This window comes from Schistocerca serialis, chromosome 9 (genome assembly GCF_023864345.2).
Source record: "Schistocerca serialis cubense isolate TAMUIC-IGC-003099 chromosome 9, iqSchSeri2.2, whole genome shotgun sequence".
Taxonomy (NCBI): domain Eukaryota; kingdom Metazoa; phylum Arthropoda; class Insecta; order Orthoptera; family Acrididae; genus Schistocerca; species Schistocerca serialis.
The window spans coordinates 299,951,868-299,977,490 of NC_064646.1; the positions used below are offsets into that span (position 1 = coordinate 299,951,868).

Sequence of the window (25,623 nt, forward strand, 5' to 3'; positions counted from 1 at the left end):
ATTAATTGAAAAACTTTATTTTTGGGTCTACTCATGCAACTACATTTATCTGTATTTCTGTAGTAATGGTAAACTAGTACTGCACTGATTAATGTTATGTATTCTTACACCATCGCAATTTAATTGGCTGCTTTAGTAAGGAAGGTGTTACTTTGGGGAAAAAAATAGCTGTTATCTCCTTAATTATAATACAGTTACTGTCAGTCTGCTATTAGACAGTGTATATTCCATTAATGTGTAGTCTGCCATGAGTCGACCGGCAGCCACAGCAGATCCTCACACGTAACACCGTGGCCTGGCATGGAAGTAAAACATCCATTACTATGCATGTAGCAGTCATCATTTCCCACACCATGAGTGTGGTCTTTTGGCACATATCACAAAAAATAAATTGAAGATATCTCCCTGAACATGTGATGGCTCTCGCGAAGGAAACACATTTAATGGTAAACAACAGCCTTTTGATAACAGTATTAATGGTTACCCCCTTCGAGAGAGATCTGAATAGTTGTATACATTAGCAGTTAAATTGTGACTTAGACATGGAATATACCTCACCTGCCCTGCAGAGGGAAGCTTAGCTGGAATGTTCATGTTTATGTGCTTGGCTACTGCTTAGTGTTTCTGATACAGGGTGATTCAGGACGTACGTCAGATAATTTGTGAGGTCATTCTATGTGTGGAAATAAATATTAAAAGAAGTCCTAGCAATGTGTGTCCAATTTTTGATTGTTACTGAACTGGGGTGGGTTGAAAATGACACACATCCATGGATGAATATTAGTGAAATGCTTTGTAGATGCTGTGGTGGACAGAATAATGGTGGGACAGATGACTGATCCATCCTTCAAAAGGTCTCCACAGTCCCATACCCACCTCAATGTACTTGTCCAAGGTGTGTTGTGTAGCACACCAAACATCATCTCAAAGGGCTTTAATGTGGGCTACAGCATTGGTGATACGAGCAAAAAGTTCTTCATGTGTATCCACCTTCGTAGCGTACACCTGCCCTTCAATTAGCCCGAGAAACAGAAGTGTAATGGGGTTAGGTTGGATGATGTGGCAAGCCAGTTGATAGGTCTGCCATGGTCAATCCACAGTTGAGGAAGTGTGTTATTCAGATACTGGGCTACATGTCTGATCATTAAATTGGTGACCCATCACATTGCAGGTACACTTGCCATTGTTGCTGTAATGTTATGTCTTCCAGAAGTGCAGACAGGTCTCAGCAAATGTATGTATGCTATGACTTTCCTGTGATTTGTCAGGAACACAAGCCCTACCACCAGGTTATCAATCATACCACACCAGTTGTTCTCTGGCAGCCTAACTTTGAATCTTGTTTCCTTAGTGTCAAGAGAGTTCTCCATCACCCATGAATGAGAATTGTCAGCGTTTTTAATACCATTGCATGCAAATTTAGCCTCATCTGTAAATGAAGTGTGTTGCATGACACCTCTGTGTACAGCAAACATTTCACAAAATTATAGTCTGCTTACCGAATTACCTGGATGTACAAAGATGTTGCATGGGCTGCACATGGAATGGGTGCAAGCCCTCGGAATGTAAAGTTCACCACACTTGCAGTTGTGGAATATCGAGTTGACTGCTTATGTGCCGTGTATTGGTGATGGGACTGAGTTGTACCATTGCAATAATGTCTTCCTTTTCCTCAGCTGACTCGACAGCCTCACATTCTGATGTTACTTGTATACTGGGTAGTATTTTGGATTTGTGTAATGTTCAAAAAACCCTGGGAAATTCTCTGTCGCAGGGGGTTTGTTGGTCAGGAAAATGTCTCTCATGTTCTGTCACAGCCACATGTGCATAACTACCATAACTACTGTAAACAAACAATACATCTCCATGGGTGAACATATGCTTCATGTTGATATTCATGGACATGATGGACTTGTTCAATTAAACTCTCATGCACAACACGCACACGGCCTCACAACTGCACACTGAGTCAACCCACAATTGCACACTGGGTACGCATGCAGTTGTTGCCTTGGTGCAAGTGCTTCTATCTGTTGGAGAATCCCAACACCTCTTGTAGGAGTGATCAGTCATCTGTCCCTCCAGTATTCTGTCCACTATAGTGCCTACACAGCATTTTAGTAAGTAATATTCCAACTTGTTTTCACAGTCATTCATGGAAGTGCGTAGTCTTCAACCTGCTCCACATCCATAATGATCAAAACTCAGGCACATGTTCACAGGACGTTTTTGGTTTATTTTCACAATTACAGCAACGTCACAAATTATGTGACATTTCTCCTGAAATCACCCTGTATATGGTGTATATTGTAACCTGGACGTTGGGGTATGCTACAATAAGCAAAAAAGGGTGCAAATCTCCAACAGCTAACATTTTTGTATTCTTACAGCACTTGTATCCAAAAAATTTTCTTTAACATGTCTGACTTTGGGACTGCCTCTAATAAGCATGGTGCATTGACACAAGGAATGGTTAACATTTTTCTTTATGTTGTGTGTTCTGGCAGAATTGTGTATTGTTCCTTTTTATGCTAATATGAGATGTGATAGATGTGCAGCAGGAAGAGAGGTAGTTGCAATAGTGGTTTCATGAAAGATAGCTATGGGAAGTTCAGTAATGTAGGGCACACAAATAAGCAGCGAAAAATTAGTGAGAGGAGGTTAGTATTAGCATACCCATTTTATTGTTTCATAATATCATAAAGTAAGTTTTGTATTAATGTACTGTAGTGCCTTAAATGAAGATTTGAAGAAAATAGTGTTTAACTTGTTTACTTATGTGTTTGCTGTTTTACAGGTCACTCGGATGTTGCCAGGTGGTTTCTCCGTTATGGGAGTCTTTACAGTTGGCCCTGGTGATGTTTTTGCAGATTCATTAGGGCTGAAACAGCTGCGGCAAGTTTTGGTCCGCATTAAAAAACATCTTTCCACTAATTATTTCCTTTTTGGTGATGGCTGCTCAGTTGACAAGTTATTACTTCATTTTGACAGCAAAACACACAAGTATGTTTCCTGACTTGAGTGCCTTCATTATGTTTTTGCACAACTTAGTTAAGAGATTTTGCGACATTAATGATTCAGAATTCTGTTGTTCCCGAAATTTAATGAGACTGGATAAGTTTTCTTGTGGATATTTGTCATGTAAAAACAAAAGTTTAGTTGTTTGAGAACAACCGTAAAGAGAGTGTTCCCGTCTTTAAATATGTCTGCTTGTGTCTGTATATGTGTGGATAGATGTGTGTGTGTGTGTGTGTGTGTGTGTGTGTGTGTGTGTGTGTGTGTGTGTGTGTGTGTGTGTGGGAGTGTATACCCGTCCTTTTTTCCCCCGAAGGTAAGTCTTTCCGCTCCCGGGATTGGAATGACTCCTTACCCTCTCCCTTAAAACCCACTTCCTTTCGTCTTTCCCTCTCCTTCCCTCTTTCCTGATGAGGCAACAGTTTGTTGCGAAAGCTTGAATTTTGTGTGTATGTTTGTGTTTGTTTGTGTGTCTATCGACGTGCCAGCGCTTTCGTTTGGTAAGTCACATCGTCTTTGTTTTTAGACATATTTGACACAGAATGATGAACTTTCCACTCTTTTCTGTCTTGCCCACGAAGGAGAATTGTATTTATTTTCGGTTTTGTAACCTACTATAGTACAGATTTAATTAACTGGTGTGTGTACAGTTTGATTAAAATTGTGAATGTGGCCCTATCGTCAATCTAACCAAGCTATATATTTGTTTCGTAGAATGCATGTGATTTCTGTTCCTACAAATCGTATCACAATTTTAATATGGTGATAGAAAGTAATGAGTGGGATACAAACACCCTATATGAGGGTTGTCTGTAAAATAAGATTCACGGTTATTTTTCACAATGAAAAATGTGTTGATTGGCATTAAATAATACATGTATGGAAAGCTTAGATATTTACCTATTTTTGAGATCAATGCGTTTATGCATGCAGTGCACCATCTTCTGTATACTTTCATCATAGAGCTCTCTCACTGTGCCATGAAGAAGTCTTAAAACCTCTTCTTTCAGCTCCTTTCTGCTTGTGAAATGTGTCCCACCCAGGTGTTTCTTCAGTTCAAGGAAGAGATCGAAATAATTGGGGCTATGTCTGGACTGTAGAGCAGGTGTGTGACAGTATCCCATCCATATCTGTTGATGAGATTGGTTGTGTTACAGTCGATGTGTGGACAAGTGTTGTCCTGATGGAAATGCACTCCCATCATGAACATGCCATTCCTCTCGTTTTAGACGGTGCAGCGAAGGTTCTTAAATATTTCACAGTAATTATCTGTATTGATTGTTTTACTGGCAGTTAGGAATTTGCAGAATTATAATCACTTCCTGTCCCAAAGCATTCTCACCATCACTTTGCTGGCAGATGGTGTTTGTTTAAACTTCTGCTGCTTCGGCGACACTGGATGTTTCCACTGACAGGATTGTTGCTTCATTTCTGGTGTTGTGTAGTAGACCCAGGTCTCGTCTCCAGTGACAATAGAGTTCCAGAATTCCTTGCCATCAGCTGTGTGGGCCGAAGAAATTTGTGAGCTGCTTCCACACATTTCAGTTTGTGGTCTTCCGGAACTATTCTCAGGACTCACCTTTGCACAAACCTTGGCATAGCGTAAATGATCCATCAAAATTTTGTCAATTCTGATCTTGCTGATATCAGGGATAATCCTGCAGAACTCCCGAACCATCACCCTTCAATCTCTCAGTATTGCTTCTCCCACTTTTACAATTGTTTCATCGAAAACTCATGGCTGTTGAGAACAGTGTTCATCATGGACATCTGTACTTCAATCTTTGTATTCTCTATATCATTTGCCCACATTTTTTATGCTCATACAAGTTTCTCCGAAGATTTCACACAGTTGGGAATGAATGTCTACCACCACAATCTGTTTTGCACACAAAAAATGAATCTCAGAGCAAAATTCACATCTTGTGTGAGACACAAGTGGGATTTCCATCTTAAACGACTGCCAAGCCAGGACTTAGTGTTGCAGATAGCTCGCCAGTGCGGGAAATGAGAGAGGCAGAACCAAGCTACACGCCAGTTTTGCTGGATCCTGCATAACAGCGTTGCTTGCAAGTGCAGGTTCTTGGGAACCTTATTTTGCAGACAACTCAGATACATACATGTTCTTTTGGCCTTGGCTACATTGATTTGGTGCTGCAACTCGACTGACGAGACGGGTTGTTGGGTGGGATAGGTTACAGGTGAAAGGTGAGGAAATGTTGAGGGGCTAGTGACCATGGGTTGGGGTGGAGGGGCAGCAGCAGAATGATCCAGGGTTGGAAGGGGGAAATAGAACATAGGAAGAGGGAGACTGGTGAGGGCTTGTGAGTGAAAGGGAGGGCAGGGGCTACCTTCCCACATCAAGTTCACAAACCACTTTTTGCAACCTTCACCACGTTACTAGTATGTGGATCACTGTGGATGTCGCCTTTACAGGGTAGTCATAAATACTCTGAAAAAGTTTGTGAGGGTGTTGCAGGGCAGGTTGTGCTGAGAAATATTGTCAAGGAAAAAAACTGATACATTGTGCCATTTCAGAATTATTTAGCATTGGAGTTAGCCAATTAGGCCATTTTGCACACAAATTCAAGCAGCCTGCTAGAGGCAGTGTTTCGAGACACATTCTATGCATTCGATGGACTTTTGTTAGCGAGTAATCACAAAAAAGAAAATAATAATAACTCAACAGGAAAATCAAAATTGAAGAAATCAAAAAAGAAGAACGCAAAATCATGAGGAAAATTTTAGGAGGAAGACCCACACCAGATGGCTACAGACTACAGAAGAACTCAACAGTAGAAGCATATTCGAACATCGAGAACGATATGAGAAAAAGGCGCCTTAAATTCTACGGACATTTAGATAGACTCCCTGAAACAAGCCTCACAAAGAAAATTCTAGAACACATCAAGACACTTAAAGTCTCGACACCCTGGATGGAAGGAGTCCGAAAAGACCTACAAGCAATTGGCACCACAAACACCACAGACAGAAGCACCTTCCGAAAACACGTAGACAATTGGGAAGTAAAGTCAGAAGCACTAAAACAGCGGACCAAACAAGAATGGTCTGAGGAGAGAAAAGAGGCCCTCTCCAAGAGAATGAAGGAGTACTGGAAGGACAAGAAGAACAAGCCTTCAAAGTCATAAGCTTAACGATTTCCTTTTAGGGAAAATTCGCCAACAATAAATAAATAATAATAATAAATCTGAATTTTTTATTTATAATTTTATGTGTTACCAATTCTGAATTTCATGTGATACCCTAGTGCCGTAAGAATAATGCTATTATAATAGTGCACAGAGTGGTGGCATAATGTAGTGGTTAAGGATATCATTAACATGCAGAAAGTTGTAGGTTCAAATCTTGTCAGATGATTTCAAGTTTTTTGTTCATTATTTGTGGGCAGTTAATTGCTTTAAATGTAATGTTTTTCATTTCTGCTTCCTTGTAGCATAATGTTAATCATGATACTAACATTTCATGCATCTATTTTTCTTCCTGTGATTGTTTCACCTATTGGTATCTTTGTGCATAATATTGAAAAATTTGAAATTGGCAGTTTGTCAGAAACCCAAATATGAAGTAATTTAATTATAAAGACTGTGCAGTAGTATCAGAATTTTAGTTTTTGTTAAAAGGTGTAGAGGGTAATTGTCAGTCAAACATTTGAAACATAAGTTCTTGTTGTACTATGGAAAAAATAATGCAGATGAGGTAATGGGAAGATGGAATTATAAGATAAATTAAATTCAGTCACAATAAGGGACAGAAATAATAAATGCAGTAAAATGGACAGAAACACAAGATGTTAAAACAGCTGAAATGAAATAGACAATATATAAAAATAATCAAAATCACTTGAACAGAGATCATGAATGAAAAAAGAATGTAAATAACATTTAGACAGGGCGGTGATTCTTCTGGAAAATCTGGAATTCTCAGGGAATTACATTTCATCAGGAAAATTTGGGGAAATCTCAGGGAAGTTCAAGAACTTCATAAAATGTCAGGATATTCTGCATTTGTAACTTAACACTGAAAATGAATTTTATAATGTATTATAAATCACAAATTTTAAAATAATTAATACTTAAACAATTATGAGTATTATTCCACATAAATTACTGATGTTTAAAAACTGAAGTTAGAATACAGCTTATGGCTGGTACAGTAGCTTAGCTGAGAGGAAAGTAAAGTCATTATGTTGTATGCTGCCCCTTTCCCTTTCCCCCCACTCACCATTATTTTATCATGAGCCTCTTGACAGCATCTTCCTCCTTACACCTGGAATTCTCAGATATTCCCCTCCCCCATCTCCCCCCACCCCTAAGTTTGAGTAGCCATCATGTGAGAACAAATGAGAAAGTGCATGTTGTGATTACAATGATGTGACAAAGGAATAGAAATAAAAAATTAAATTTAAGAACATAATTGAATAAACATGGTGATCAAAGTAATTTTGATGATGATTTAAAAATAAAAAAAGTTAAAGCAGCCGTTGAGATTCATACCCACAACCTTCTGTGCATAAACAATGAGTTATCATCAATCTAGGCAGTACTATTATGCTTAAGGCACTAATGTATCATGCGAAATACTGGTGCTTTCAAAATAGAGATCCCAACCCTGGGGACCTCTCCTTGTTAGTAGACACTCAGAAATGTAATAAAAAAAACATGAAGCAATTTTCCCAAGTCGTTCATGTAACAACAAAATAATCAAAAATGAAAAGTAACTAACTATTCACAACAGCTGCTAGTGTTCTCCTCCAACCCAAATGCACACATGGCACTGTTGTGTCAATAAATCTGCAAGTTTTCTGAATTCAGAAGTTTCCCTGGTTTCATCAAAGCCTAAATTATTCTCACAAGACACTCTTTTACAATGTCTGCTGGTGTCGCTTTGACAAATCTCTGCATGTGGCCACACAGATAAAAATCTAAAAGGGCAAAATCTGGGGCTGGACCGTATTTCCCAATCCGCCTCTGCGAATACAATGCATCTAAATGCTCCTGTACCCCATCAGCGAAGTACAGTGGTGTACCATCATGTTGGTACACATTACCTAACAGACTACTAGAGGAACGTCTTCTAAATACAGTGGAAGGATGTTTTTGTGCAATGCTAAATACATCTATCCATGGAAATGAGGAGGAAGTAGGACAGTACCCAACAAACAGTCTCTTATATCTGCCCAAATGTTCACACCTATTTTATGCTAATATGATTTCGCATATATGCTATGCGCATTTTTGTCATTTGAAATGAGGCTGTTTCGAGGGCTGAATGGCCTTTCTCTGGTGAAACATACCTAATCTGCCCACAACACTATCCTTTTGAAATTTGGAATTTCGATGCATTGTTTTAAGTGCCACAGGGAATACTGATTCCAAGAAAGATAGTCCTCTTTCATTAAGTTGTACACTTTCTTTATGTGATACAGACATAGGTTTTTGTCATGTAGCATTTCCAATACTGCAGCGTGCAAAACCTGTAGTGACAAACAGGTGGATACATTTTACCATGATTAATTTTCAGGCATAATTTATTTCTCAGCACAACCTCACCACCAACACTCTTACAAGCTTTTTGCACTGTTTCTGAACACCCTGTAGACCATGGTCTACCACTGTCACACACTAAATATTCTGCTGTACTACTGACTCCAAATTTATCACCTCATTCATACATGCAGCTATATGCTATGCTATGTATATGCTAACCCGTAACTACTTCATGTTAGAGGGGAACTGATAGTGGTATCAGATGTGCCGTCTGCCACACACTGTAAGGTAGCATGCAGGGTGTAGATGTAGATTTAAAAGATTTACAAATAAATTTGTGCATGGCCATGAGACCATCATATGCAAACCTGTTCAAGTGCAATATTCATAATTGGTTTGTCTCTAAAACATAATTGTGATAACCGATTTATATATCTCATATCTACCAATGAACCTGGCCCCAGCTGTTAATTTAACTGTAGAAACAACTACTACTCATGTCAGCTGTCAAATTTTTATGTTGTGTATATAATCAGATTTATTTATATGCTACTAAATGCAGGAAATATCCCATTGCTGTACTGCCAGGAGTAGCAATTGGTTTCATATCACCTCAAACACTAAGAATATTAACAGTAAATAAAAAATTTGTCAATTTAGGAATGGAATCCTTCTCAGCACGTAAATAAATCAGTTTTGCTGACACTTATTATTTTCATAATTCTAATTTCAAATATGTATAAGGCAGTCATCTATGAAAACCAGTGGAATTATTTAGATCAGTGCATGCTTGAAAGATAGTTTCAGTTTGAGTATTTCTGTTGTGAAAACTTTTTTTATTCATTCATACAGTGTCTTTCATGAATCCCGTCAAGATGGGGAGCATTCAGGGATGTAGAATGAGTCGAGCTGTACATTAAAGGGGCAGAAGCTGCCAGGGAATTCTACTTCTGTAATATACTGATAAGGAATTATGATTAGCGCTAATGTAACCACACTATGAATTATGGAAATTTTTGTGTGTATATTATGAGAAAATGAGCTACTGTTGTTTCTCTTATTCTACTCAACCTGTTTTATCTAATGTTTTAAACGAAGTGTTTAGGTAACTTTACACCGACAGCTGTCAGCAGTTTGCATATCAGCGTAGTCAGGATCTGTTTGTATTAAAGATTAGAGTTCACATATCTCAGAACAGATATTTGAAACATTATAAGAGGAGGGGCTAATGCAGTATTCTTTTACTTTTTCTTGATATCTAGGTATTTTAAATTTCTTGTCTCCTTTCTGGTGGTTACATGTTGTCATAAACTTCTGCACTAGAGTATAAAACACTCTTCTGAGCCATAGAAAGGGATGCATAGCCTATATGAATTTTTTTATGCCTTATGAAATATGGACCTGCACATCTAAAAAGCTTTAGATTATTTGCAATCATACATCCAGTTTTCTCAGATTACTATCATGGCACACACTCTTTTTATTAGACTACCAAGCAAATTACAGATGCCTACCCATCTTCCTGCTGCTTAGTAAGTGTTTTTGCTGCACACCTTTATGCAGTGATGACTTCCTTTCTGAAAGATGAGTTGCTTGAATGTAAAAACCTTGGATAGTATTAAATGATAATAAGCAGAAAACTTGAAGCCCAAAATTGGTCATGCTGTATTACTTAAGATGGTCAGAAAAATGTTTTTTTCTCTCTTCTTTTCAAAATTGTTATAGTTAGTTGAGCCAGTTTATTTTTTTAGATGCTTCCTTACTTATTTATAAACTTAGACCAAGTACCAAATTTATTAAAGTCCATGTACCCTTTGGCATTCAGTAATGGAAATAGTGAGTGAGCTACCATTTGCAGAAAATGATTTGGTAATTATCTCAAAGATATGATAACTATTTCTTCCATTACAAATATATTCCATCAGATAAAAAAAAAAAATCTTCTCATGTTTTATTAACTGGAATACCTTTAACTGTTAAGAAACAGTATTGGAATTCTAGTAATAATTTATTGATCAAAGATGTCTGTCATATCAGGAAGCAATATTTATTGCTTGTAAGCTTTTGTTATTGAAAGTTCAACTGGAACCAAGCAATTGTGGAATGCAACAAAACCACACAACTTTGATGCAGATTTGTGTGTAAACAGATGTAGGTAAATAAAATAACAGAAAAAGTTAATTTTTACGTGGTTTCGAAAGATTTTCTCTTGAATTTTTTTTTTAATAACACAGTTTTAAATTTGTGTAATTAGGCCCAAGACTATATCTACCACAGCCGCAAAATAAGTGAGGTATTTTTCCCCTAAATGCCAAAACTTCAGTTTTTAAACATATTTGAACTGAGCGCATTACTTGTGCCAAAATATTTTTTTTTGTGCATATGGGTAATTAGTACCCTGCACAATTGTTTCTCTCTTGAACGTCAAGTAGTCGAAGGGGTATGTGTATCCAATCGCCATATTATTGAGACACTGAACAGCATGTGTGTTTATCTTTTTGACAATCTTTAATTCAATCATACATGTAAGCTTATGCATTTGGAAATATTTAACAGTCGTTCTTTATAAGACATAATACCATCAGTATTTCATTTTTTTATAAGACATAATACCAACAGTATTAAATAGTCACCATACAATTACTGTAAATCAGGTCCTATATGTTTGTACATGTCTACCACAAGATGTGAGGGACAATAAATACATAAACAAGATGGAAATATTCACAAAGCTTTTGGACTGTGTTTTTGCTCAGAGCTGACGGACTAATAAGAACATACGGTTGCTCGACTAAATTGTCCTGGCCAGCTACACTATACCAGCAAACTGACGTTGGGTATCCAGTTGAAGTAACTGAGGGCAACAAGAGTAAAATAAGGGATACAGAATGGAGGAGGGAACAAAAGGGTAAGAACTGGGAGGGAAAGAAAGCAACACAGTGGGGTAGGCATGGCACAGGTGAAGCCATCCTATCACAGGCCAGAGAAACTGCCTGTGGTACGCAACGAAATGTTGATGGGCGAGACTACAGAAAGAATAGCGTTTGTGTACTCAACCAGTCCAAAATGTTCAGAGTTTGGATTAATAAGAAGTAGAGAAAAGTTAATTTGATGATTTTAATGTTTCAGGAGTACCACAAAGTCTCCCCCCTTTTGCATAGAACTTTCTGAACCATGTGAAACTGTAAGAAAATTCCTTCTTTGGGCTGCTGTTCAACTCTTGTGTCTCAGTGGTTTGGATGTCAATTATGTCATCAAACCATTGACCCTTCATGAATTTCTGCATTTCAACATTTTGTGGTAGGTTTGTACTGCTAAAACTTCAACACACAACAGCTGAACATTTGCTACTTAACACTACCTGCTCAGAATGGAGTGGTTGAATGCACATCCATTCATTACAATTGTTAGTTCAAGCTGCCACCATAGTTAATATGCTAATTTCACTTATATGTCAGGGATAAAATCAGTCTCAGAACTTTTTGGATGGGCAGTGTAGGTTAATGGAGAGAAGTGGAAAGTGTGGGGACAGAGGTGGAAATAAGTGACAGGTAGGGGCTAGTGGGTGTTGGGACCAGGAGGATTAAGAGATCAAAGAATATGTTGTAAGGACAGTTCTCATCTATATGAATTGGACAGTCTGGCATTGTAGGGGGGGGGGGGGGGGGGGCTATACATGACTTACATTGTGAAGCAGCCAGTGAAGTAGAGAATCTTGTGCCCATCATAATGTTACGTCATTGAATAATCATCTCTGCTCTTAGCCACAGTTTGGTCTTGGCTATTTGTTTAGGTGGACAGTTACTTGGCAGTCCAGTCCACAGAAAAGGCTGTGCAAAAGTGCCGATTGAGCATAAGGTAACTTCTTTCGCAGATGGCCCTGTCTCACTTAGGATAATATATGCCTTTGATATGCTGAGTTGTTGTACATATTTCTTGCACCTGGATATGTTACGGGGTTATGGTCCATGCACCAAGGGATTAGGGGTAGACATGACATTAGGATGGACCAAATGCTTTGTAGATAGGGTGGAAGCATGCCATACTGAAATGGAGGGAACGATGTTTCTCACTCCGAGGCCTGTTGAGGAATGATTATAGGATTTTGGTCCTGGCTCCATATTGTGAAGATACGAATGAACTTAAACCTCCTGGTAGTTAACTACCTGGTGTGGTTAGGGACGTTTCTCTGGATTGGCCACAAGTGGCATGTCATTTGATGATTTCATATGGGTGCACATGGCCATGCCATGGATGTAACTAACTTTTATTTTTGTCATACTGTTAGAGATTGTCACCCTGTACCTTCTGTCCAATATTCACAAAGGTGCTGGTGCCTATGTGTCCAGTGAGCATGATCAAATTAATATGTTTTAAAATTATGGCTTATCTTACCACTGTAATACACTTGTGGTCTTGTGAATAAACCTAGGGAAGGTTGGAGACAAGGAGTTCCTGGAAAGTAACAAGAGAGTGGCTGAATGGTGGAGGGGGAAGGGTTATGGTTCAAACCTGCTATGAATTGGGAGAGGCAACGTTTCAGAGGTATTATAGCAAAAGTGTTCCCTCTAGTTATCAGATGAATGAGAGCAAACTTTGACCAGTGCACATGACTAGATTCATGTGTAATGCTGAAATAGAGAACTCTGGAATATACTGAAACTTCTGTATGTGATTGAACTTCTTGTTAGATAGGTTGATAGATGTACTGGACATGTTCAGGTTCTGGTTTTTGTGAAATTCTGGAGACTGGGGACTGCAGCAGTAGAAAAGTTCAACAAGGCAGGATGTCGTGCCAAAAGTATCTGGCACAGTTTTTAGAGGGGAAGGGTTCCTGGGGCCAGTGATATTCAGAAGTGGGAAAAGAAAGCCAGTCGATTGGATGACTTCTGGAAATGGTGTTTGGAATGCTTTTGCAGTTATTGGAGATCAAGGATTTCAATTTGAGGAATAAGTTGTAGGAAACTGGGTTGCATATTAATAGTAACTTGAGAAGGAAGAGATGTAATTAAGGGATGCATGTGCATGGATATTTTTGTAGTAGTGTGTTTGACTATTTGTTGAGTTGACATGAGTAAATGCAGAACGGTTCCTTAGGAATGTTATGTAGCCATAGACATGAAGTAAATGACACTGGGTAGTTGATACTGGTGGTAAAATGAAAAATGTGAAATAAGGATAGGAAATATGAAAACATATGAAATGACTGTATATAGTTCACTGGAGAACTATTTCAGGGGATTGAGATATGATGCTGCAAAAAGAATTTATACTGTGAGCTGTAAGATAGTTCGGTAGAAAGAGAATATTATGTTGCATATCTTTGACTAGCATATGCAAAGAAAACAATGCTTGGTTGGCCATATTAATCTAGTCATATGTAGAATGTGGATAATTATGAGAACAATGTGTGTTAGAGCTGGACAGGTTAAAGGATAAAAGGAAGCAGTTTAGTAATGTTGTTGTTGTGGTCTTCAGTCCTGAGACTGGTTTGATGCAGCTCTCCATGCTACTCTATCCTGTGCAAGCTTTTTCATCTCCCAGTACCTATTGCAACCTACATCCTTCTGAATCTGCTTAGTGTATTCATCTCTTGGTCTCCCTCTACGATTTTTACCCTCCACGCTGCCCTCCAGTACTAAATTGGTGATCCCTTGATGCCTCAGAACATGTCCTACCAACCGATCCCTTCTTCTTGTCAAGTTGTGCCACAAACTTCTCTTCTCCCCAATCCTATTCAATACTTCCTCATTAGTTATGTGATCTACCCATCTAATCTTCAGCATTCTTCTGTAGCACCACATTTCGAAAGCTTCTATTCTCTTCTTGTCCAAACTATTTATCGTCCATGTTTCACTTCCATACATGGCTACACTCCATACGAATACTTTCAGAAATGACTTCCTGACACTTAAATCAATACTGGATGTTAACAAATTTCTCTTCTTCAGAAACGCTTTCCTTGCCATTGCCAGCCTACATTTTATATCCTCTCTACTTCGACCATCATCAGTTATTTTGCTCCCCAAATAGCAGAACTCCTTTAGTACTTTAAGTGTCTCATTTCCTAATCTAATTCCCTCAGCATCACCCGACTTAATTAGACTACATTCCATTATCCTTGTTTTGCTTTTGTTGATGTTCATCTTATATCCTCCTTTCAAGACACTGTCCATTCCATTCAACTGCTCTTCCAAGTCCTTTGCTGTCTCTGACAGAATTACAATGTCATCGGCGAACCTCAAAGTTTTTATTTCTTCTCCATGAATTTTAATACCTACTCCGAATTTTTCTTTTGTTTCCTTTACTGCTTGCTCAATATACAGATTGAACAACATCGGGGAGAGGCTACAACCCTGTCTTACTCCCTTCCCAACCACTGCTTCCCTTTCATGTCCCTCGACTCTTATAACTGCCATCTGGTTTCTGTACAAATTGTAAATAGCCTTTCGCTCCCTGTATTTTACCCCTGCCACCTTTAGAATTTGAAAGAGAGTATTCCAGTCAACATTGTCAAAAGCTTTCTCCAAGTCTACAAATGCTAGAAACGTAGGTTTGCCTTTCCTTAATCTTTCTTCTAAGATAAGTCGTAAGGTCAGTATTGCCTCACGTGTTCCAGTGTTTCTACGGAATCCAAACTGATCTTCCCCGAGGTTGGCTTCTACTACTTTTTCCATTCGTCTGTAAAGAATTCGTGTTAGTATTTTGCAGCTGTGACTTATTAAGCTGATAGTTCGGTAATTTTCACATCTGTCAACACCTGCTTTCTTTGGGATTTAAATTATTATATTCTTCTTGAAGTCCGAGGTTATTTCACCTGTTTCATACATCTTGCTCACCAGATGGTAGAGTTTTGTCAGGACTGGCTCTCCCACGGCCGTCAGTAGTTCCAATGGAATATTGTCTACTCCGGGGGCCTTGTTTCGACTCAGGTCTTTCAGTGCTCTGTCAAACTCTTCACGCAGTATCATATCTCCCATTTCATCTTCATCTACATCCTCTTCCATTTCCATAATATTGTCCTCAAGTACATCGCCCTTGTATAGACCCTCTATATACTCCTTCCACCTTTCTGCTTTCCCTTCTTTGCTTACAACTGGGTTTCCATCTGAGCTCTTGATATTCATACAAGTCGTTCTCTTATCTCCAAAGGTCTCTTTAATTTTCCTATAGGCGGTATCTATCTTACCCCTAGTGAGATAGGCCTCTACATCCTTACATTTGTCCTCTAGCCATCCCTGCTTAGCCATTTTGCACTTCCTGTCGATCTCATTTTTGAGACGTTTGTATTCCTTTTTGCCTGTTTCACTTACTGCATTTTTATATTTTCTCCTTTCATCAAGTAAATTCAATATTTCTTCTGTTACCCAAGGATTTCTACTAGCCCTCGTCTTTTTACCTACTTGATCCTCTGCTGCCTTCACTACTTCATCCCTCAAAGCTACCCATTCTTCTTCTACTGTATTTATTTCCCCCATCCCTGTCAATTGCTCCCTTATGCTCTCCCTGAATCTCTGTACAACCTCTGGTTCTTCTAGTTTATCCAGGTCCCATCTCCTTAAATTCCCACCTTTTTGTAGTTTCTTCAGTTTTAATCTACAGGTTACAACCAATAGATTGTGGTCAGAGTCCACATCTGCCCCTGGAAATGTCTTACAATTTAAAACCTGGTTCCTAAATCTCTGTCTTACCATTATATAATCTATCTGATACCTTTTAGTATCTCCAGGGTTCTTCCATGTATACAACCTTCTTTCATGATTCTTAAACCAAGTGTTAGTTATGATTATGTTGTGCTCTGTGCAAAATTCGACCAGGCGGCTTCCTCTTTCATTTCTGTCCCCCAATCCATATTCACCTACTATGTTTCCTTCTCTCCCATTTCCTACTGTCGAATTCCAGTCACCCATGACTGTTAAATTTTCGTCTCCCTCCACAATCTGAATAATTTCTTTTATTTCATCATACATTTCTTCAATTTCTTCGTCATCTGCAGAGCTAGTTGGCATATAAACTTGTACTACTGTAGTAGGCGTGGGCTTCGTATCTATCTTGGCCACAATAATGCGTTCACTATGCTGTTTGTAGTAGCTTACCTGCATTCCTATTTTCCTATTCATTATTAAACCTACTCCTGCATTACCCCTATTTGATTTTGTGTTTATAACCCTGTAGTCACCTGACCAGAAGTCTTGTTCCTCCTGCCACCGAACTTCACTAATTCCCACTATATCTAACTTCAACCTATCCATTTCCCTTTTTAAATTTTCTAACCTACCTGCCCGATTAAGGGATCTGACATTCCACGCTCCGATCCGTAGAACGCCAGTTTTCTTTCTCCTGATAACGACATCCTCTTGAGTAGTCCCCGCCCGGAGATCCGAATGGGGGACTATTTTACCTCCGGAATATTTTACCCAAGAGGACGCCATCATCATGATATCATACAGTAAAGCTGCATGCCCTCGGGAAAAATTACGGCTGTAGTTTCCCCTTGCTTTCAGCCGTTCGCAGTACCAGCACAGCAAGGCCGTTTTGGTTATTGTTACAAGGCCAGATCAGTCAATCATCCAGACTGTTGCCCTTGCAACTACTGAAAAGGCTGCTGCCCCTCTTCAGGAACCACACGTTTGTCTGGCCTCTCAACAGATACCCCTCCGTTGTGGTTGCACCTACGGTACGGCTATCTGTATCGCTGAGGCACGCAAGCCTCCCCACCAACGGCAAGGTCCATGGTTCATGGGGGTTCAGTTTAGTAATAAAATGACATTTAACTGAGGTCCTGTAAAATAGGCACCTGACACTGTGCTGTGCAGGTGGTGGCTATTACTGATGCTACAGGGTGCCAAAAGGTTCAGTGTAATTCTGCTAGTGAGAGATAATACATATATGTAAAGAAAGGCAAGGAGAGAAAATACAGATGGGATAGAGAATAAGACAGAATGCAGGACAGCAGCAAAGGGCAGAAGGCACTAGGTAATTTGATGAAGGGAGCCACATAGTCATTTTAATATGATGATGGAAAATACTGGGAATAAAAATAATGTAAAGAGTGAGTTGACAACTCACTGTACAGCCAGTGTTACTGAACATACAATGTCACTTCTTATTTAAAGATACTGTGTATTTACCTTATTTGATTAGGACACAATAATTACAAACATTTCAAACATATTCAGTTCAAACTATGTTCTGTCACACTTCCCTACATTTGCTTGATGATTAATCTCAAAGACATCTGGAATTTAGGGTTATGCACACATTTTTATTATTGTGAATAATAATCTCAGAAGTGTACTGTTTTTATGAAACATTTGGAGCATTCTTAGCTGTTAATATTCAATCAGGGTGTGACAGTAATAGAAATGAAACCTAAGACTGTAACAGTTCATATTCATATTCAGTATTTCGTGTGCATGTGTATTTTGTTACACATAAAAATGTAGCTATTTTGATCTTTCCCATCCTCAGGCATACATGCCGACTGTTTAGTGCCGACAGCACCACACCATCTTCTGGCACTTCAGTAGACTGGAAATTTCAAACAGCACCTGCTAGATGGCACCAAATTGAATGCCAGTATGAGTTAGATCAGTTTTTCCCAGTCACTGAAGGCAAAGTTGCACAACCTATCAAAAAATCATTGCAGGTTTGTATTTTGATGGTATTCTATGTTTTTTAGATTTGCTAGTTGCAAAACTTCAATTTTACTTTCTAAGATGCAAAAATTATATGTTACCATTTTCACCTGTGTTTTTAATACCATTCTTGTTCCTCTGGTTTATGGCTACAAGCTTTCAGTCTAGCCTGTACCCACTGTAAGATGATATAAATAATTCTGCTGGTAAGTGATCTATAATGAAGCTTACATGTATCTCCAAATTTGCTTAAAAATTTAGACAGTCAAACAGCATTTTCTCAATATCTGAAAATCCATCAAAAATGGATGATAAAAATTTGATTAAAGATTTGAAGAGGAAAAAAAGAAAAAGGTTCTGTTAGCAAAGGAAAAAAAAAGGGTTATGGCAGGATCACCTTTAAATTGAGTTTCAGATGTAGACTTCAAAAAATGTCATGTTCAGCAACAAAGAATGAAAATAATGTTACAGGCAGGAACATGGAATAATAATAATAATAATAATAATAATAATAATAATAATAATAATAATAATAATAATAATTCCCGTTGAGGCCCGGGAAAAGAATAGGCCTCTGGTACGTTCTGCCAGTCGTAAAAGGCGACAAAAAGAACAAACCACTAATAGGGCTAACCCCCCTTTTAGTGTGATTAGTTGGTTCAGGACAGAACAAAAGAAGCCTCGGACAAGCGCTGTCATGGTCGGGGACGACGCTTGAACCCTATGCCCGCCCACAATGGTAACGACACTGCTAGCCAACTGGAAAATGATTTAAATCCAAATAGAGGTGTTTTGCAAGATATGCTTCCTGCAACCACCCTAGAAGGAAAACAGACAGAGGATGAGATGGTCAGATGAAGTTAATCGACACCTCATGTTCTGTTATTACCAAGCAACAAACCTAGGAACCAACACAGCTGGATACAGATGACAAGTATACACAACATTTATTATCAGATACCCCGAATTAAAATTTTTAACAGAACAACAACTAGCTGACCAGATCCGTGTAGTAATAAAAAATAACAGGATACCCCAGTCAGAATTAGAAAACATCAAACAACAAGTACAACAAATACTGGAACAAAATAATGTGCAATCAGAAGAAGAAGAAAATACAGTAATAGACTCAAACATCCCAGAGAAAACAAACAAAGAACAACACGCATCAATTAAACAGTCAGAGGAAAACAAAATCTTAAGACAGCCACCAGAACAAGCACAAATAGAACACGAAGTGACACACATGTTAGATATAGAAGAAAAATTTCAGCTGACATATATAGAACATAAAGACACAAATACAGACATTAGACCATTCTTGCATAGACCGCCAAATAACCCACAAGTCGAAACAACAATAAAAACTATCAACACAATCATACACAACAAAATAAATGAAAACACAACTATGGAAGAGTTACAACTACAGGAGCACTCACTACACTAAATATACACACTAGGCAGAGATCAGAACCAACCAACACACAGAAGAAACCCACAAAACCAGCATGGCAACACAGGCTACAGATCAGAATAGAAAAACTGAGAAAAGACATCGGACAGCTAACACAATTTATAAGAAATGAAATGTCAGAAAAAAAAACGAAAAAGGTTAGGTAAAATCTCAGAACAAGAAGTGATAGAGCAATTAGATGAAAAGAAGCAGAAATTACAAGCATTGGCCAAACGACTTAGAAGATACAAAAAAAGTGAAAATAGAAGGAAACAAAACCAGACATTCAACACAAGCCAAAAGAAATTTTACCAGACAATAGATAACACACACGTTAAAATAGACAATCCACCAAACATAAGACATGGAACACTTCTGGAGCAACATATGGTCAAACCCAGTACAACATAACAGGCATGCACGGTGGATACAAGCAGAAACAGATACACACAAGATGATACCACAAATGCCTGAAGTGATAATTTTGCAATATGAAGTCACCCAAGCAATTAATTCTACTCACAATTGGAAAGCCCCTGGAAAAGATAAAATAGCAAATTTCTGGCTAAAGAAATTCACCTCAACACATTCACATCTAACTAAATTATTCCATCCTTCATGAAATCTTCCCCACTCCACCAAGAGTGTCTTTCCGCCGTCCACCTAACCTTCGTAACCTCTTAGTTCATCCCTATGAAATCCCCAAACCACCTTCCCTACCCTCTGGCTCCTACCCTTGTAACCGCCCCCAGTGTAAAACCTGTCCCACCACCACTTACTCCAGTCCTGTAACCCGGAAGGTGTACACGATCAAAGGCAGAGCCACGTGTGAAAGCACCCATGTGATCTACCAACTGACCTGCCTACACTGTGACGCATTCTATGTGGGAATTACCAGCAACAAACTGTCCATTCGCATGAATGGACACAGGCAGACAGTGTTTGTTGGTAATGAGGATCACCCTGTGGCTAAACATGCCTTGGTGCATGGCCAGCACATCTTGGCACAGTGTTACACCGTCCGGGTTATCTGGATACTTCCCACTAACACCAACCTATCCGAACTCCGGAGATGGGAACTTGCTCTTCAATATATCCTCTCTTCCCATTATCCACCAGGCCTCAATCTCCACTAATTTCAAGTTGCCGCCACTCATACCTCACCTGTCATTCAACATCTTTGCCTCTGCACTTCCGCCTCGACTGACATCTCTGCCCAAACTCTTTGCCTCTGTATATGTCTGCTTGTGTCTGTATATGTGTGAATGGATATATATGTGTGTGTGTGTGCGCGCGCGAGTGTATACCTGTCCTTTTTTCCCCCTAAGGTAAGTCTTTCCGCTCCCGGGATTGGAATGACTCCTTACCCTCTCCCTTAAAACCCAAATCCTTTCATCTTTCCCTCTCCTTCCCTCTTTCCTGACGAGGCAACCGTTGGTTGCGAAAGCTAGAATTTTGTGTGTATGTTTGTGTTTGTTTGTGTGTCTATCGACGTGCCAGCACTTTCGTTTGGTAAGTCACATCATCTTTGTTTTTAGATATAAATTATTTAACAGTTACATTGCAGACCTACACACATTCCCTGATACACTTACACATGGAATAACTTATCTGAAACCTAAAGACCAAGCAGACACAGCAAACCCAGCAAAATATTGCCCCATAACATGCCTACCAACAATATACAAAATATTAACTTCAGTCATTACATAGAAATTAATGACACATACAATACAGAACAAAATTATAAATGAAGAACAAAATGGCTGTTGCAAAGGAGCACGAGGATGTAAAGAGCAACTGATAATAGATGCAGAGGTGACAAATCAAGCTAAAACTAAACAAAGGTCGCTACACTATGCATACATTGATTACCAAATAGCTTTTGATAGTGTACCCCACTCATGGTTACTACAAATATTGGAAATATACAAAGTAGATCCTAAATTGATACAGTTCCTAAACATAGTAATGAAAAATTGGAAAACCACACTTAATATCCAAACAAATTCAAATAACATCACATCACAGCCAATACAGATTAAGTGTGGAATATACCAAGGAGACTCATTAAGTCCTTTCTGGTTCTGCCTTGCTCTGAACCCACTATCCAACGTGCTAAATAATACAAATTATGGATACAATATTACTGGAACATACCCACACAAAATCACACATCTGCTATACATGGATGATCTAAAACTACTGGCAGCAACAACTCAACCAATTACTAAAGATAACAGAAGTATTCAGCAATGATATAAATATGGCTTTTGGAACAGACAAATGTAAGAAAAATAGCATAGTCAAGGGAAAACACACTAAACAAGATTACATATTGGATAACCACAGCGACTGCATAGAAGCAATGGAAAAAACAGATGCCTATAAATATCTAGGATACAGACAAAAAATAGGAATAGATAATCCAAATATTAAAGAAGAACTAAAAGAAAAATACAGACAAAGACTAACAAAAATACTGAAAACAGAATTGACAGCAAGAAACAAGACAAAAGCTATAAATACTTATGCTATATCAATATTGACCTACTCATTTGGAGTAGTGAAATGGAGTAACACAAGCCTAGAAGCACTCAATACACTTACACGATCACAATGCCACAAATATAGAATACATCACATACATTCAGCAACTGAAAGATTCACATTAAGCAGAAAGGAAGGAGGAAGGGGATTTATCGACATAAAAAAAACCTACATAATGGACAGGTAGGCAATTTAAGAAACTTCTTTATAGAACGAGCAGAAACTAGCAAAATACACAAAGCAATCACTCATATAAATACATCGGCTACACCACTGCAATTTCATAACCACTTCTACAACCCTTTAGATCACATAACATCAACAGATACGAAGAAAGTAAATTGGAAAAAGAAAACACTACATGGCAAGCACCCGTATCATCTAACACAGCCACACATCGATCAAGACGCATCCAACACATGGCTAAGAAAAGGCAATATATACAGTGAGACGGAAGGATTCATGATTGCAGTACAAGATCAAACAATAAACACCAGATATTACAGCAAGCATATTATTAAAGATCCCAATACCACAACAGATAAATGCAGACTTTGCAAACAACAAATAGAAACAGTAGATCACATCACAAGCGGATGTACAATACTAGCAAATACAGAATACCCCAGAAGACATGACAATGTAGCAAAAATAATACATCAACAGCTTGCCTTACAACATAAACTTATAAAACAACATGTTCCCACATACAAGTATGCACCACAAAATGTACTGGAGAACAATCAATACAAATTATACTGGAACAGAACCATTGTAACAGATAAAACAACACCACATAACAAACCTGACATCATACTCACCAATAAAAAGAAGAAATTAACACAACTAATCGAAATATCCATACCCAATACAACAAATATACAAAAGAAAGCAGGAGAAAAAATTGAAAAATTCATCCAACTGGCTGAGGAAGTCAAGGACATGTGGCATCAGGATATAGTTGACATTATACCAATTATCCTATCAACTACAGGAGTCATATCACACAATATCCACCAGTACATCAATGCAATACAGCTACATCCAAACTTATATATACAACTACAGAAATCTGTAATTATTGACACTTGTTCAATTACCCGAAAGTTCCTAAATGCAATGTAACATATACCGTAAAGGAAGTCACACTTGATCAAGGTCTCCGTCACCTTCCATTTTTAACCAGACATAACGTCTGAGACAAGAAAGAAATAATAATAATAATAATAATAATAATAATAATAGTTCAGAGTAAGTTAAAGACACTGAAGCACCAAAGAAACTGGTATTGGCATGCATGTTCAAATACTGAGCTTTGTAAAAAGGCAGAATATGGCACTGGGGTCGGCAATGTGTGTATACGTGTAAGACAACAAGTATCTGGCGCAGTTGTTAGATTGGTTACTGCTGCTACAATGGCAGGTTATCAAGAGTTAAGTGAGTCTGAACTTTGTATTATAGTTGGTGCACGAGCAATGGGTCACAGCATCTTCGAGGAAGTAATGAAGTGGGGATTTTGCCGTACAGCCATTTCACAGGTGTACCGCGAATATCAGGAACCCAGTAAAACATCAAATCTCCGACATTTCTGCGGCCGGAAAAAGATCCTGCAAGAACAGGACCAACGATGAGTGAAGAGAATCACTCAACGTGACAGAAGTGCAGGCTTTTTCAATGCTGAGCCATCAACAAATGTCAATGTGAAAGCCATTCAACAAAACATCATTGATATGGGTTTTTGGAGCCAAAGGCCCCCTTGTGTACCCTTGATGACTGCACAACACAAAGCTTTACGCCTCACCTGGACCCGTCAACACTGAAATTGGACTGTTGATGGCTGGAAACATGTTGCCTGGTCGGATGAGTATCGTTCCTAATTGTGCCAAGCAGATGGACGTGTACGGGTATTCATGAATATATGGACCCGACATGTGGGGTGTGTGAAGTTGGAGTGATATGGGACCGCTGATAAATGTAGACAGGTGGCATATACGTAAGCATTCTGTCTGATCACCTATATCCATTCATGTCCATTGTGCATTCTGATGGACTTGAGCAATTCCAGCAGGACAATGTGACACCCCACACATCCAGAATTGCTACAGAGTGGCTCCAAGAACATTTCTGCTGGCCAGCAAACTTTCTAGACAAGAAAATTATTGAGCATATCTGGGGTGCCTTGCAACATGCTGTTCAGAAGAGATCTCCACCCCATCGTACTCATGTGCGTTTATGGACAGCCCTGCAGGATTTATGGTGTAAATTCCCTCCAGCACTACTTCAGACATTACTAGAGCCCATGCCTTGTTGTTGTTGTTGTTGTTGTTTTATTTATTGGTCCTGTTGTCTACAAAGCAGCTTATGCATAAGACATGGGACAAGTCAAGTTATAAATATACAGCTGACAGTCGTTTCTAGACATACATATTTAAGGTTACAATAAATACACTTATGTATAAGTATTTATATAACACACTTCATAAATTTAAATGTTCTTCAATGGAGTGAAAGCAGTGATGCTGTAAATATGACCTAAGAGATTTTCTGAAGGTGTTGATCTCAGTAATAGCATTTATGTGTTTTGCTCTATGCACAGCCACCACAGTCCTCAATGTGACTTCAAGGCGCGCAGGGATGTCTGGGAATTATTTTCTTGTCTGGGACCAGAATGGCCTACTTCCTTAGGCACACAGACACAACTTGATACCAGCTCCCCCGAACTTGGATGCATGTCCCAGTTGGAATGTGCATCAAGTCCCTTTTCTGGGACCATAATAGTGTGCTCCCTGTGTGTTTCTGTACACTCCTTCCTGGTTAGTATCCTGACCATAAATTAGGACCAATTTATTTCAAACACCAGAAGTTTGTCCCCCCCCCCCCCCTTCCCCCCTGAACTGATTGATGTTACTCTTGTCGTCCTCTGATACCTCTTACTCACAATCTACATCATTACTCTGCTATTCACAATAAAGTGCCTGGCAGAGGGTTCAGTGAACCACCTTCAAGCTGTCTCTCTACCGTTCCACTCTCGAACAGCACGCGGGGAAAACGTGCACTTAAATTTTTCTGTGTGAGCCCTGATTTCTCTTATTTTATCATGATGATCATTTCTCCCTATGTAGGTGGGTGCCAACAGAATGTTTCCACAATCAGAGGAGAAAACTGGTTATTGAAATTTCATAAGAAGATCACATCGCAATGAAAAACGCCTTTGTTTTAATGATTGCCAATCCAATTCACGTATCATGTCTGTGGCACTATCCCCCCTATTTCACAATAATACAAAAGGAGCTGCCCTTCTTTGAATTTTTTCGATGTCATCCGTCAGTCCCACCTGATGCGGATCCCACACCACACAGCAATACTCCAGAATAGGGCGGACAAGCATTGTGTAAGCAGGCTCTTTAGTAGGCCTGTTGCACCTTCTAAGTGTTCTGCCAATGAATCACAGTCTTTG

General features: G+C 38.8%; 1 protein-coding gene across 1 annotated transcript in view; it reads left to right on the top strand.

The window, feature by feature from the left end:
- Window positions 1-25,623, top strand: part of LOC126419132 (protein odr-4 homolog) — a 54,677-nt gene that overhangs the window by 6,732 nt on the left and 22,322 nt on the right. Inside the window, exons 3-4 of the mRNA XM_050086239.1 lie at window positions 2,798-3,003; window positions 17,994-18,171. Coding sequence (XP_049942196.1) covers window positions 2,798-3,003; window positions 17,994-18,171 — 384 coding nt within the window. The remainder of the gene's footprint in view (window positions 1-2,797; window positions 3,004-17,993; window positions 18,172-25,623) is intronic.